The sequence below is a fragment of the Lacerta agilis genome, chromosome 12, assembly GCF_009819535.1.
Source record: "Lacerta agilis isolate rLacAgi1 chromosome 12, rLacAgi1.pri, whole genome shotgun sequence".
NCBI lineage: Eukaryota > Metazoa > Chordata > Lepidosauria > Squamata > Lacertidae > Lacerta > Lacerta agilis.
Window position 1 is genome coordinate 28,682,563 of NC_046323.1, and position 15,543 is coordinate 28,698,105.

Sequence of the window (15,543 nt, forward strand, 5' to 3'; positions counted from 1 at the left end):
ACCGCAGTTTAAAGCCCTCTTAACCCTGTAGCTCGCTGAGTTAGCTTGTACCTCCGCCTAACCTGCCTCGCAAGGTTGTTGTGAAGACAACGTTACACATAGGAGCCAGCTTCCAGGGGCCGTGGTCCCTTTGGCCCCCCTCCATAAAATATTTGAGGGGGCCTCCCCCCCCCCAAAAAAAAGAAAAATTGATGGGCATTGCCATTCAAATGGTATTGGTGAGCCCCTTCTTGTGCTCTATTATGCGGGGCGAGACTTACTTCCCCTCACCCCAATATTTTATTCAAGTTCGCAGCCCTGACTTACAGATCCTGTAATGTAAAACACCCTGGGTTTTGGGAGGAGGGAATAGGATAAAACATTTTAATATATAAAAAGGAATAATAAGTACATAAAATCTTACTGAATCAGTAAACCGCTTGGCGACTTTCGAGGCGTTGAGCCTCACGACAGCCATGTCGGCTACGGAAGCCGCTGTTCTCCCCGTTTCAAAGATAGAGATGTACTCAGAGTCGAGGCCGGAGACACAGGCCTTGAGCATCCAGGCTGAGTCCCCTGCTGTTCCTTCACCTCCCGGATCCATGAATCAGCGAGGTGCTAAAGTATTTAAGCAGACACTCGGCGCCAGCTTCGCCTGCCTCCGCGCTACCCCCACCCACCCCCCCAAAAAAAAACTTATCCTACGTATTCTTCGTGGGTCTGAATAAGCCTGATTTAAAGCGAGGCCCAATCTATTCCCACCACCGCTCTTTCTTGTAAGGCTTCCCATCACTCATACAGTTACACCTTCCTTGTCAACTTTCCTATGTTTTATCGACAACCGCTTCTCCGCGAGCAAAACCCTGGGGGACAGCTCTGTCAATATTAAGTGGGGATTTATGCCATCGAGGGGCAAAGTCAATGATTATCTCTTACTTAACTGAGGAATGCGAAACTCGTAGGAACGCCAAAAAAACTATCGCTTATGTTTGAGTTAATTGGGCAAACACTTAAATGGGCTCGGGGTTTGTTTGTTTGTTTGTTTGCGCCGATCAGTATGGCTAGCCCATTACAAATAGTATCCTTATGGCACAATTCCAAAGGCTTGGCTAAGAATCAAATGAGAGTTCTTGCATTCCTGTTTGTTTGTTTGTTTGTTTGTTTTTAAATGCCGCGGTGGGATAATTAATTTATTAACAGCTGTTATTAAGGACTGGGTCAAGAGACAGGTTGGCTTAGGAAGAGGTCACCAGGAGGGTCACTCATTGACTTTCTTGGTGCAAGTGATCGAATACTATATCTGTGTGTGTGTGTGTGTGTCTAGACTTCGGTGAATATTTCACTGTCAATAAACTTCCAGGTGAATTTTTTCAACGTATTAAAGGTTTTTTTGTTAAAAATAAAAAAAAATCTGTCAAAACATAAAAAGATAAAAGGAACCTACACTTCTCACCATTCCTAACAGTGTGACGCTGTCCTCCAGTCCATAATAAATATTAAGTCCCTCCCCCCCCCTTTCTATTCGCCCCAGATCCTTTCAACGCAGGCGGTTTTCATAGCAAGTAGTCAATTCTGTTTCTCACCCATCTGCTTTTAAGAGAGCCGGTTAGTCAGGAAAGAGCAAATGCACAAATTCTGTTAACCAAAGGGTTTTTTCTTCTATTACGTGTGAATTACAGTCTCCCTTTGGGTTCTGGAAAACAACGTAACTTAAACTGAGAAGTGCTATTACCAAAGGGTGGGTGGAGGCTGCAGGCACCCAGCCATCTCCCTTATTTAGAGAGAAAATCCTGCTCTGTTGCCCAAAAGACGTTCAAAAAAGAAAGGGTTTCTGTTAGCGTGGGGGGGGGGGTTGGGGGGAGCTTCCTTAAAGCTTGTTTGTTTGTTTGTTTGTTTGTTTGTTTGTTTGTTTGTTTGTTTGTTTGTTTATTATTCCATTCGCTTCACATAAAATAGCATCGATCGTTAATGAGACATCAATCTCAGTTATTCGCCTTCTTTGTTTCCGAAGCGAGAGGTCGGGCGCTGGAGGGCTGCTTTGTTAACTCGCCTGGAGTTACTACGCGGTGAGCTAGAAAGCGCCACGAACATGGAAGGTTACTGCAAAGGTCTCTACCGTAAAGGTCTCTGAGGGAGAGCTTGAATGGGTAGGTCACTACTGTGGCCGTTCAAAAACTGTTAGATGCTGTCCAGGGTCCTGAAGATGAAACGAGCTCCTGTCAGGGCGTGTGGAGCTGTGTTGCGCGTGGAGCTCTCCAAGGTCCTGAAAATAGCCATTCTGTGAGCATTGTTGCTTAGTTCCATCAGAAAAGCAAAAAGGAGACGAGGTACACCAGACTAACGGTGTGGCTAGGAGCAGGAGAACGGACTTTCTGAACTTCTGAACAATGGAAAACATTGCTGCACCACCTTAAGATAATTTTTTTAAAGCTCTGCCCCAACTGCTTTAAAACAAGCTGAATATAAGAAAAGATGAGAAGTTGTCAATGTAGCGAAACTAAGGAAAAGATACTATATTTCAAACCTATAGAGTGACTTCTCTTGTCCCTCCCAGGTGCTAAGAGAAATATCCATTTCCATCTCTACCAGAAAACTTGGCATGCTAACACAGCATAAATGACTGGAACTGACTGGCTAAAGAGGTACATAGCAAAGAGTCTACCTTTGATATAGTGTTGGTGACTAAAACCTGGATTAGTTTTTTTTTCTTAAAAAAAAAACCCAATAAAACACCAAACCCACATAATTTTAGTACAAGAGCGGTCAACCTGCCAAGTTACTCCGAGCTAGGTGTTTGTAAGAAATGACGAAGAAATCTGCACAACTCAAAAGCTTGCGTACAAATGAGACAACTGTTTTGTAACTCTGAAGCGACGCTGAGTAAAGGAAGGAAATCGCCTTTTGTGGAAACCTATCCAAGACTACAAAAATGGAACATTTAAAAAGAGGCGTTCCTCTGCGGATAAGGTGTTCGCTCTTTATAGATGAGAAGGCAACATGCATTTCTCTTCCAGCAGTCAAAAGAGTTCAGAGTTTCAGTGGAAAGTCTTCTCCAGACAAGTTCTGTAGGCACACTCACAGCAATAAACCTGAAGATCATATATTTGAGCCCACTACCTGAACAAATAGTTTGTACAGGTCTGGAAAAAAGAGTTGGTTCTGAATATTAGTTTCTATGAGAGCGAGCGAGAGAGAGAGCGAGAGACTGCAGAAAGCTATTCCTCTCGCTCAATAAAGGGCAGAAAATAAAGAGTAAGAAGAGTAAAGAAAGACTTGGAATGAACAGCAGTGGTTGCTTAGCTGATCTCTTTAATACTATGAGTAAAGAATGATACGTTCCGTTTAAGAGTCACCCATTGGTTCCTGGGTTCTGTCGTCAGGTGTTCCTAACAAAGAACTGTACTGTGAATTACACGGCACCACTGACTACCCTTGCGTTCGACACTCCCTCATCTGGTAAAAAGCAGACTCGCTTATGTGGCTTGGAAGTTTTGTGTGCCGCTCTTAAGAGGGTTGTGGTTTGAGCCAGCCCCTTTGGGAAAGGGAAGGAGAGGTGGGTGAGGAGAGGGCAGACTTCAGTACCAGTAACTCTCAGCATGTTAAGTCTAAGCGAGTGTCACTTCGGAGAGTGGATACCTTTTTCTGTCTCACTTAAGATCTCGGGAAACCGAAAGGTTGGGACAGAAAAAGGAACAGCCTCTCTCTAGCTTTGACACTGAGAATACAGTACTGGGAATCCCAGTTCGAACAGCTGGTTGAACTGTAATGCTAGAATGGATCCCTGCTAGGACTTTTTCCTTCCTTCCTTCCTTCCTTCTTTTACTTCCCTTTTGTCGTGATGGAATCTAACGCAACAATCGTTTGAAGTCATAACTTGCATGGAGCATCAGTGAAAAACTTCCAGTGGAACTTGATTTTCAGAAGCACGCAGTTATCCGAAGCTTAACTTCTTCAATTGGAAGTAAATTACCTTGGTTACAATAGGACTTACTTCCAAGTAAATTGATTTAGGCTTGGGGTGTTCATGTGTTGCGAGGAAGCAAAACCTTTGGGCATTATTCATCAGAGCTCCGAATAAGGGTACTCAAGATTTCATGCTAAACTATTGCATCACATCGGCAACAATATCCCGATGGGAATGGTCTCTCCCTTCCTTCCTTCCTTCCTTCCTTCCTTCCTTCCTTCCTTCCTTCCTTTCTTTCTGTTTTACAGTAGGGTCTGTTTGGCAACCAGAGCAACAAACCTGTTAAGCAGCAAACCCCGGTTTAAACTCATTACGCAGATTATGCATAGTTGAAAGCAAGTGCCATAGATTTCAGTAGAACTTACTTCCAAGTAAAGCAGCAATCCTAAGCATTTTACTTAAGTAGGACTGGGGTGTTTCTATGTCTAAGAAGGCTACAGTGCTGAACACACTTCTATGAAAGAAAAGTATTGACACTCTCGGTGCCCACATACATCAGACAAAATGGAAACGAGGCCCAGGAAAACTAGTATGTTTTAAGACCTGTGCCGCCCAATTCTGTGCAGGTTTACTCAGAAGTAAATCCAACCGTCTACAATGGGACTCACTCCTAAGTGTGGGTAGGATCGCAGATTTAATTTCAATTGGAAGTGTTTTGGAGGGAGGAGCGCTTTGGTTCCCCAAGACTAAGAACCAATCTACAAAGTGTAATTCTTAACTTCTGAGCCCGAACACGGAACTTCCTGCCAACCTAACAGGACTGCGACCCTGCTGCCTTTAGAATGGCAGGATAGATCCTCTTCAATTAAAATCAGACTGTGGCCAGCGATTGAACTAATGCAAACGCTAACGCAGCTCGTAAAACGCGCTCGGGAGCACAGAACGTCTTGGGAACCAGCCAGAAATCCCAAAGGAATATTTGGTCTTATTCACAACTCGGATAAGTTGACGCAATTTTGGCTTCAAACCTTGTTGAAGTGGGAAGGCTACATTTAAGGAAAAGGAGTGAAGGGACCTCATATCAGGGGAGGGAATGTTTGAGAGAGAAAAGTCCATAGAAGCCAATAGGACAATCATCTCCATCTTAAATACATTGGCTTGGAGCTCTATTCCCAGTAACTACAAACCAGAACGACCAGGACCAATGCAGTGTAGCTGCCAACCATTGTGAAGTCAATGGGATGTGCAAGCTCGATTTTCTCCGCATTTACACGGGAGCAAGTCCCGTGGTTTGTGGATGGCCCAGTTAACACTATGGGAGCTCTATGCGATTAAATCAATGTGTTCGGGCCATTTATATGTGGGTGGGCTTTTCGCAGTGCTTAGTGAGATAAGACGCCAACGCTCGAGAACTTCTGGGGAAGCCAGCCACACATTCAAACCCTCCAGTTCTTCCCCTTTAAGGTACAGACTGGCTATGGTTACTCCGCTCTCACAAAGAGAGTGCCTTCCCACCTTGCGTACTTGAGCCAGGCACCGCTGCATACAGGTTAAGTTTGTCGGGAAGCGAGTGCCACTGTGTACTCTGAACTTGCCAAATGTCTTCGGTAGAACTTCTCAAAAAAAATAAATTGCAGAGGGGAGGTTCCAAATCCCGGTTTATAGATTGGGTTGGCTGGCTGGCTAGAAGTGTCAGCAAGCATAGCATTTCCACACCCGCATATATTCACCCAGAAGCAAAACAGTCCCACGGAAGTTGGTGCAACGGCTGACGACGGGCAGGATCGAAGCTCGAATGCAGGCGAAATGGAACGTCGCCTTGTTAACTTGCGCATCGTATTGGGAATCCTCCGCCCTCTCGATCCTATGCGTAATAGCTAAGCAGCTGCAGCCCTCGATTAGCTCGCGTCCGTGATTGAGGCTGGAGATCTTGGTGGTAGTGGCGGCAGGGAGGCCGCCTGGCATTTCCTCCCATCAATCTGACAGAGCCAACTCAGGAAATGGCTGGTAATATTCATCGGGGGAGCACTTTCATTAAACGTAATTCATTCGACTTTCACAATAAATTGAGTGACATCCTTACGGCAGAACCTTTTTATCCTTGATGAAGTGCTTGCCAAGCTTTTGCAAAAAGGGGGGGGGAGCGAGGAGGAAGAAGCTCCCTCCAAGCAGAGTCGTCAACATGTCAATCTGCCGCATAAAAAATGGCTCAAGTCCTATTTACCAAGCACCCAGGGGGGTGCTTTAAATGCTGACTTAAAAGAGCCGGTTGTGAGTTAAACTGGCTGGCAAATCACCCGGCGAGCTTCGCCCAAACTACTGCTAGGAGGAAGGAAGGACGGAACAAGAGATCCTAAACGGGGTGGGCGACAGAGCTTGCAAAATCGGCGATTCCCAGCAAGGGGGTGACTAACCTGCTTAGCCTCTGACTGCCATCGCTAATAAGGAAAATGGCTTTTCTAATAATAATAATAATAATAATAATCAGTCTAGAGGCAAGGCGGGCTACACAAGGGCTGAAATGAGCTTCTCATTACTCCTAGCTCGGAAGATTTAGCTAATAACTCAGATGGAGAGCTGCTGTCTCTGTAGAAGTAGGGACCCCTCTCTGAACATTCAAAATGGTGGGGGGAGATGTAGGGGGGCCGAGCCCAGCTCGCCTCAGTGCTCCTTCAGGTACCCGAGTCTGTGCTGATTTGGAAGAGAAAGAGGCGATGTTAACACAGCTGGAAAACTACCCTTCCGCCCCCACGCCCCATTTTTAAAAGGTGGGTGAGAACAGAGATAACATCGAGTGGTCTTCGGCTGCAGTATCCCGGGAACTAATTCGGGAATACAGTAAGTCCCACCCCGAACACCGTGGGGCTTACTTCCACCAAGTAATCCTACCAAGGCTCGAGCCGCGAGGAGTTTTACTTAGGAGTAGGCTCCGTCGGAATCAATGGGCCTATGCGATGGTGGAAGTTGGTCTACCCTGCTGTATGTATGTATGTATGTATATGTAAGTATCCCACAGTCTCACTACATATTTACGATAAACCGCTTGATTCAGAAGAGGGGGGGGGTGAAATAAGTTGAATTTGAAGAAGTAAAGAAGAGCCCAAAGAAATAAAACTCAAAGAAAATGCTCCAATTTATCCTCAAAAAGAGATGGCGAGAGCGTGCTGGGGTGGTTCTGTAGTTTGTGAGAATTTACATGGATTTCCTGGTATAAAAACAAGACATTGAGAGGATACAGAAAGCGTATATTGATCAGTTTAGATATAAGACAACCTGTATCCTACAGCATGTGTTGTGTCTAAATAGCTCGTGTGCACGTGTTGTATGTGTAAAGGTAAAGGTAAAGGGACCCCTGACCACCAGGTCCAGTCGTGTCCGACTCTGGGGTTGCGGCGCTCATCTCGCTCTATAGGCCGAGGGAGCCGGCGTTTGTCCGCAGACAGCTTCCGGGTCATGTGGCCAGCATGACAAAGCCGCTTCTGGTGAACCAGAGCAGCGCACGGAAACGCCGTTTACCTTCCCGCTGGAGCGGTCCCTATTTATCTACTTGCACTTTGATGTGCTTTCGAACTGCTAGGTGGGCAGGAGCTGGGACCGAGCAACGGGAGCTCACCCCGTGGCAGGGATTCGAACCGCCAACCTTCTGATCAGCAAGCCCTAGACTCTGTGGTTTAACCCACAGCGCCACTACAATCACCATGTACCCAGATATTCCTAGACAGATCGTTTTCTACATACGCATGCCTGTCTCCTGTTGCAACATTGTTCAAACACAGAGTCTTCCTAGGAGATCTCCTAGAGAATTTAAGCTGCGTCTTTCTATCTTTCTTTCTTTCTCCCCAAACTTCTCAACACAAATAAATGAAAATAAATTGTTGCCACCGTGTTGTGTGAGATGCCCAATATACAACCAGCGCCACGAGTTGTTTTGATCTTTCTTTTTTCCACCTGCAAAGTACAGCAAATCGCTTTAAAAAGAAGAAAGAGCGGGGGAAACAAGCCAGTAACAACCAAATGCTTTCAGCGCCAAGAAAGAAAAGAAAAACCCTTTGAAAACCCGTGTAAAGAATGGTTAGTGGAGGACAATGCTTGCCTGGTTGGGGATGGTCTCCCTGCAGTCTGAGGGAAATGCTCACCTAGCTTGGAAGAAGGAGGAAGGATGGGAGCGGGGGGCACATTCCGCCCTTAGGTTGAGGTTTACCAGGAAGAAGAAAATGACCACAATCGAGGCCAGACTGAACAGAGCGACACCAACTCTAGAATCTGCAGCTGGGGAGCAGATAATAGAGGCAGTCGCGAGTCTTAAGGCAGCCTGAGTGACACCACCACCAGCCCTCGACTTGTCTCTCACAACACAACATGCACCTGGCTTTAGCAACAGGCCACCCCAAAACGGCATGAATCAGGAATACGTATGTACACTTCATTCAAACCCTGAGGTTAAACAGGTAAGCTCGGTAATCTTCGCAATTCATATAGAAGAAGGTACACGGTGCTGCCTGGTGTTACACACACATAAACACACACACACACACACACACAGAGAGAGAGAGAGAGAGAGAGAGAGAGAGAGAGAGAGAGAGAGAGAGAGAGAGTGAGTTTCATACAGAGATGTGGAATAGTCAATAACCTAATACAGTCGAGTGTTTTCAAGAATGGACATTTCCTTCCGTTTCTTACACCAGTTTATGATTCTGGATCAGAAACATCTTCCTCCCCCCCCCCTCCATTACCCTCTCCCTCCCCCACTCTCCTTCTCTGCCTCTCTCCTATGCAAGCCGTCACCCAGGAAAGACCAGGTTCTGGGATGGATGCCCCTTGGGTGGCCTTGACGTCTTCGAGTCCAACCACGAGAGCTAAACGGAGTTTTGGTGTTCCTAAATATGCATCATAGGTGCGGTGCTAAACGCACTTACACAGAAGTTTCACTTGAAGTCCATAGGGTTTACTTCCAAGCAAAGGTGTGGGACACACAGCGAAACTGGCTACCGCCTAATCATGCTGGGGATTACAGCTCAGAATTTGAGCATGGAGCTGAAATAGGGGTGTCGCTGGATTCATTGGGGTTTGAATCGAGCTGTGGAGTAATTCAGCCTTGGACACAAGCGCGCGCACTCCTAAGTAGAGTAATAAATGCAATTTACCCCGACAGGGCACGTTGCTTCAAGGTTCGAGAGTGGTAGATACACGGCCTAAACTAAATGTAGGAGAGAGGAAATGAAGGACAAATCAAAAGGTCTTCCTCCACCCACCCAACTTCCACCTGTCCTTTCGCGCCTTCCTGTGAACAATTAGCTCTGGAGAGAAATCTTTGCGAGATCAGGGGTTTATCGAGCGAAGAGGTCGGTTTGGATGGTTTGGTACGATCAGCGTTTTTTAAAAAAATTCGCGGTTCATTCACACGACCGCACTGGACATCTAGAACAAAACAAGTGTTGTGTCAACCGACTCCTAAAGCCACTCCGCGCCAAATGTGCGATGGAAACGCACGCCCGGGTGCTTTAAATATTTGCATGCAATTCTCCGAAAATGTGGGCCTTCCCGTTCCAAACATGTAGCACAGAAAGCAAGTTATTCTTGTACCATTGGCAAGAGGAGCGATTCCGCTGTTCTGATCCTCTCTTAACAAGAAGATTTCTGGAGTGACCGACGAGTGTCAAAATAGGAGGAATAGCGCCGCACCTTTGGCCAGACTTGGAGCCTATCCTGGAGAGAAATGTTCTCAGCTACGGTGTCCGCTTTCCTTTGCCTCCTCCCTCCCCCCTTCAAGGAAGAAAAAAAAAGAGGGGAGTAGCTGCCACAGACACACACACACAATGCTTCTGGAAGCGTATTGATCGCTCTAAACCAAAACATCGCCAACAGCCCAGTTCACACAAGCCAGCGCGCCGGTTTAAATCCCACTCAGATCAGCGATGCGAACGCATAGATTTAAAGCAATAATATTAATGAAAAAGTCCAACCGGTTTCACAGAAATTTGATTCTTCTGTTTAGGATAGACATGAAAGAGTTTAAAATCAGCTTAGAAGCAATCTTGAGTTTAGCCTGAGGTCCTGTGTAGATTGACTTGACCACGCAAGTCCCATTGAAGTCAGAGGGATTTCTCTCCAAGTAAAAATGTGCCACATACTAGGATGCTTAAACGTATAATTTCGAGTAGTGTGTCTAGGACAGAGAAAATAGCATTGTAGATGTACAGGCACATTTTATACAGCCACACATTGCAAATAGATACATGTGTGTGCATTTCATATATGAAACAGATAGCATATGATGTGTTGTTGTGCTCTCTCTGAATGTCTCTCTATAAACCGTTCTATACCTTAACCAGTGAGCTGTATGTAGAACCTACATTATATTATCACATATCATGGTATTGAGCGCATAGATCTATTTATAGCTACTATATACATCACACACAAGTTCCATTCTAGGACTCTACTGGAAAATGTCCAGAAATGACATCAGACTCCAGTTGCCGTTTAGGAATTATTCCTGCGCTCCAATAATCCATCTCATTCTCTTCCACCACTGGAAGCGTCAAGGTCAACCACAATATATATGACCGTCTGTGTCCATATACAGGCATGTTTGCTGCATAATTTCTTTGGCATTTTTAAAACTGGGGGGAGGGGGTAGACTCCAAAAATCCATCGGAAGAAAATCGGTTTAAGGGGGGGAGGCCGCAAGAGAAACACCTCAGCTATTCAGCATACTCTTGTCTTGGGGTTCCTATTGCCCAATTGTGTAAAGAAATCAGAAATATGTTTAAAACCCCAAATAGGTCCAAGCAGATATCGAGAGAATCCCAAGTAGGCCAAAGAAACCTTAAAGCTTGTTGAATGGGGACCGTTTCGTGAATTCCCTTTTTAAAAAAAAATTAAGAAGCACAGCAGCGATCCGGAGTCACTGACAAACATTCTTGGGTTTAACTGAATGCATATCATCCACCAGGCCTGCCCATACATTCCTAGTCATTTGAGTTCCGTCTGTTTTCAGCGGTGACCTCTTGCCATTTTCCTGTTAGTAGGCGGAGTGGCCCGGATTCCTGTCCACACTAAATACAAAAGCACGGGCGTTGCACTGACTGACTGCAGTGTGGTTGCAGTGCAGTTGACAGAGGTGGGGAACGATGAGGTCCAGACTAGATTATCCCACGTCCCGCTACTGAGAGGTAAACGTATTTAAAAAAAAAAAAAAAAAGTATTCCCATCACCCGAATCCCTCAGAAACACAGATTTGGGATCCTGTTCCATCTACGCTGTGTTTATACGTCCCAAGCGCAAACCGATTCTCCGTGAAAACGGATCTCTCCGTTTTCGCCTCCCCCATTCCATTTGGCTTCAATTCTACAAGGCGGTCCTATCCTGCCACCCTATAGATCCATCTAGGAAGAAGCAAAACCTGACACCGTGATGGTTCCTGTGGTTGATTAAAGCTTTAAATCAAAGCTTCGCGGTTGATGGCTAATATCAGGCTTAGCACAGGATAGTTAGTCCCTAGGAAAACTCAAGGAATATGCAGAGCAAGTATCAACGGGCTAACTATATCGACTTGCAAATAAAGTCGTATATCAGCCTGCAGAATCCTATACGAAGCCCTCTCTCAGCTGACAACCGCCCTAAACTGTTGCTGATTTTCAATTTGCTTTCAGTCACATTTCGCATTGTTTTGAAAACTCTTTCTTTCTCTTCCTCTTCTTTCCCCCGCTTGCCAAATCCTGGGGGGGGGGGGGAGGAGAGAGACAGAGAGTGTGTGGGGGGAGGGAGAAGGCATTCAGGTAATGAAGTCTGTAACTAAACGGTAATTGAATCAGCATAATTTGCACACTGAATGGTTTTCAAATGCTCCCAGTTTACAATTAAAGGAGAATTAATGCGCTTGTTTTCAGCCTGCCGCGCATTAGAATAAATCCCGCGCCGTTGTTGCCATGAGTGGGAAAGAGTTTAAGTGCCAACAAACCCAGGGCGGGCGGAGGAAGAGGGGGGAGAACCACGCAGCTTATTGATCTTGCGCCTGGATGGGAGAGATTACGTGTGTTGGAGTTCTCTGGCCCCCACCTATTTAAAAATAAATAAATCAGAGAGCGGTGCAATGGCGCCAGGCGCGCACACAACAATCCCCCCCATAGGTGAAACGACCCTTTCAAGGATGCATAGCCAGTCAAGGCTTCCTGGGTCGCTGGCCCCCAAACAACATTGGATGGGGGGGAGGTTAGTTCTTGACATCGTTCTGCGGATCTTAGAGGGACCTCCATCCTCACCTCTATTTTGGGGGTCGGGGTGGGGGGGGGGGTCGGAATCAGAATGAATAGAAACCAGAATGATTTTTTCTTCTTCTTAAAAATAAATAAATCCCCAAGACTTCTTGACTTCTAAACTGTGGCTCCGGTCCATTTGTAGGGGGAAGGCAGTGTGTACAGCAGGTGATGGCACGCCAGAGCGCTTGTTCCCGTCTGCAAGGGCTGCCCCTGCGTTCACCTGCTCTCCCCCCCCCCCCGCCCCAAGGTGTCCTGAGCGGGGCTGAGACTGGCGCGCAGCGCCCTCCAGCGGCCAAGAGCTGCAACCGCAGGCCAACAGCGCAAGGAAGAGGGAGATGCTTCTTACAGAGAGGGTAAAAAAAAACAAAAAACGAGTTGCCCCGGTTGGTTTTCAAGGTTTGTGTGCTTGTTGAACCACACCATTTTTTCCAGCCAGCACCAGGCTCTTCTTTTTCATTATTCCCCGTCCGGCCTGATCCTAGACCGTTTTTCCAATCCAACCTGAAAGCCGATCACTCTCGATCCCCTTGCTCAGAAAGCAGATTACGGTCTCTGTGCTTATTTGGATCGTTGTGAACTGGATCCCAGGAGGAGAAGATCCATAGGTTGTGTGGTTTCGCGTCCCGTCTAGTCATCTGTATGTGCCACGGGACTTATTCAGTGACATTTAGGTGGTTTGGTTTTACGCGGCCCGGGGGGGGGCGATAAGTGCTAGTTGGTGTCTATACCTGCATGTTGACACCTGTGCATGGCGGAAAGCCCCCTAAAGGGTGTGCGTGTGTTGGCATGACAGTGACCGTGAGAGCGATCCCCTCCTCTCATCACCAGGATCGCCGGCGCCACTGAAAACTTCCCCTCCTGTCTCCTGTCCCGAGGAGAGCTGAAGACACCTTGGAGACGTACGAGCTGACACCCCAGCTACCCAGAGTTCACAAGGAGGTAGACAGATAGAGGAGGCGAGATACCCACGACATAGCCCAAGTTGTCACTTTACAAAGTTTATGATCGGGCAGGAGGGGTCCCTCGCGGATTTGAACTAGCTCTAGCGCGTGTCAAAGAGAGACCCCTTGCTGTCTACACTGGACTCCCCCCCCTTTTTTTTAAGACCGCCGGCTTGGTCTCCCGTATGAACGGATGGAGCTCCAATTGGTAGATCGTGGAAGAAAAAAGTTTTGCCGGAGTTCGCTCTCCTAACCACCCCTGCTAAGCCCCGCATGTCAAGCTTTCCAAGAGACACTGTGCCAACGTCCTTGAACTGATCTTCTCGCACGCCTACAGTAAGGTTGCCAAACTTCCGTCGAGCCCACAGTCACCCAAAACTCCGTCCAACAACAAATGAATTTAAAAAATGGGGAAACACACCCTACGGGAGACGGAGACGAGGGGAGAAAGCTGGAAGGAGTCTCTCAAGGCACTCTCTCACCCTTTGGCTCGGTAGGGCTAGAGCCAGTATGTCTACTCGTGAATAAGTGAGGCGAGCTGCAAGGCCTTTGCTCGGGGTTCTCCTGCCCTCCACCCAAACCAGCCCAAGCTAGTGTGCGGGGCGGGGAGAGAGAAAGCGGGAGGGAGGGAGGCTCCTTGCAAAACTTACCAGGTAGAGTGCTGGTTGCAACAGAAGCACCGCGTACCAGTACACCGGCTGCATCCTCCCAGCTCAAACTTCCACCGCGTTGCCTTCGCTTGCTCTTTGTTCCTCCAGGAACATAGATCCACCTGACATCCACTTTATAGAACCAGGAGAGCTCGCGCCAGCCTAGACCAAAAAGGAAATTATAGACTCCATGACCGCAAAACGCGAGGTGAGGGCTTGGGGGGGGGGAGCAGAGGGAGGGGCGCGACACAGACACACATACACGGGCTAGGAGAGGGCAGGGAAGTGGTGTGGGGGGGGGGCGCTGAGCGATGAAGGACTCAGATCGGAGTTAATCCATTTACAGGGCAGAGGGCGGGGTGAGAAGGGCTTCGCACCGCGCGGGCCAAGCTACTACCCCTAAGCTGCTGAGTGACTCCGGAGCAGGGGAGGTGCAGAATGACAGGACTGAGCAGGGGCGGGGTGGGGGTCCAGAGCTGACTGCTTATTCTTGTAAGGAAGATGGGGACGGCTGGTGCATCATCGCCAGCGCAGCCACCCCAGATATGAGAGCGAGAGAGAGAGACTCACACGCAGCCAGGCGCGTGGAAAGTAAAGGCGGGGGGCGAGGGATGGAGCTTAGTCTAGGGTCTCGGATCAAGCTCCAGATCCAGGCTCCAGGCAAAAGGTGCCCCAGAGGTGCCAAGGGGTGCTCGGGCGCGCGCACACGCCTCCTCGCGCCCAGTCTCCGCGCAAAAGCGCGCGCGCACACAGATCCCTCGCCCATCTCTTAACTCCCGTCTCTGCCTCCGCCAGCTCGCCCTCAACCCACAGCGGAGCTCCCGGCACCCCGCCCCTCGTTTCCTTCCCAACAAAAAAAAGGGAAGGAAAATCAGATCCGATTTCCTTCCTCCCCACCATCCACAAAAAACAGAGTAGACGGGGCTACCTACTGCATGGAGGGTCCGAAAGCAGGCGCCGATCTCTGGCAATAGTCCATAGGAAGAGGAGAGGAGAGGCGAAGAGAGAGGGAAGCAAGCAAGCTACAGGGTCTCGGCAGCAGCGCCCAGGGCTGCGCGAGGATCCCCGCCTCGGCGCGGCTGCTGCTGCTGCTGCTGCTGCTCCATGCTGTGGCCAGCGGGGTCCCGCGGAAACAGGCGCCCCCGCGGAGCCAGCCTGCGCAAAGGAGGCGCCCCGCGGACGGGCACGGCGGCAGGAAACTTCGCCAAGGAGGGAGAAGAAGGTGGCCCGGAGCGCACGACCGCTTCCTTGCGTCTCTGTCTTGGCACAGAGGCAGTCCGGGCGTGCCGAGCGATTTGTCTCTTGCAATAATAATAATAATAATAATAATAATAATAATAATAATAATAATAATAATAATAATAATAATAATAATAAGGACTTCTTGGCTAAGCGGGAGCTGCTCCTTGCTGCCTTCTTCTTCTTTTTAACTTTGGACAAGGGATCAAGCAGCCCAGCTGCAAAGCCCTCGACCGATCATCCCTTCCAGGGCAAAGTGAGGCTGCAGAAGGAGGCCGGCGCTGGAGGAGGAGAAGCGCCGAAAAGCCGCCTCGAGCGCTGTCCGAGAGTCATTCCAGCTGCGAGGAGGAGCGAGAGCGAAAAGAAAAAGAAGAATCGGCGAGACTTGCGAGAGAGGCAGCCGCGTCCCAGCCTCTCCAAGTCCGACCGGCTGGCTGGCTGGCTGGCTGGCAGGCGGGCGGGCGACGAATCAGAGCCGTGCCAAGGCGCGCTGCAGCGCGCTGCCCTGCCGCTAGGGGGCTCCCTCCGCACGCGGACCTCCGCGGCTGCGGAGGGAGGAGGAAAAGGAC

The 15,543-nt window shown here is 48.4% G+C and overlaps 1 protein-coding gene across 3 annotated transcripts in view; it reads right to left on the bottom strand.

Moving 5' to 3' along the window:
• The window catches only part of NXPH1 (neurexophilin 1), a 174,299-nt gene extending 159,250 nt beyond the window's left edge, over window positions 1-15,049 (bottom strand). The window contains exons 1-2 of one of the 3 annotated variants that reach the window (XM_033165666.1): window positions 14,668-15,049; window positions 13,736-13,897 (exon numbers count right to left, since the gene is read on the bottom strand). In XM_033165666.1, coding sequence (XP_033021557.1) covers window positions 13,736-13,789 — 54 coding nt within the window. In that variant the 5' untranslated portion in view covers window positions 13,790-13,897; window positions 14,668-15,049. Of the gene's footprint in view, window positions 1-13,735; window positions 13,898-14,305; window positions 14,324-14,663 lie in introns of those variants that run through there. The other 2 variants (XM_033165667.1, XM_033165668.1) reach the window with 2 other exon arrangements.
• Between the last annotated feature and the right edge of the window lie 494 nt (window positions 15,050-15,543).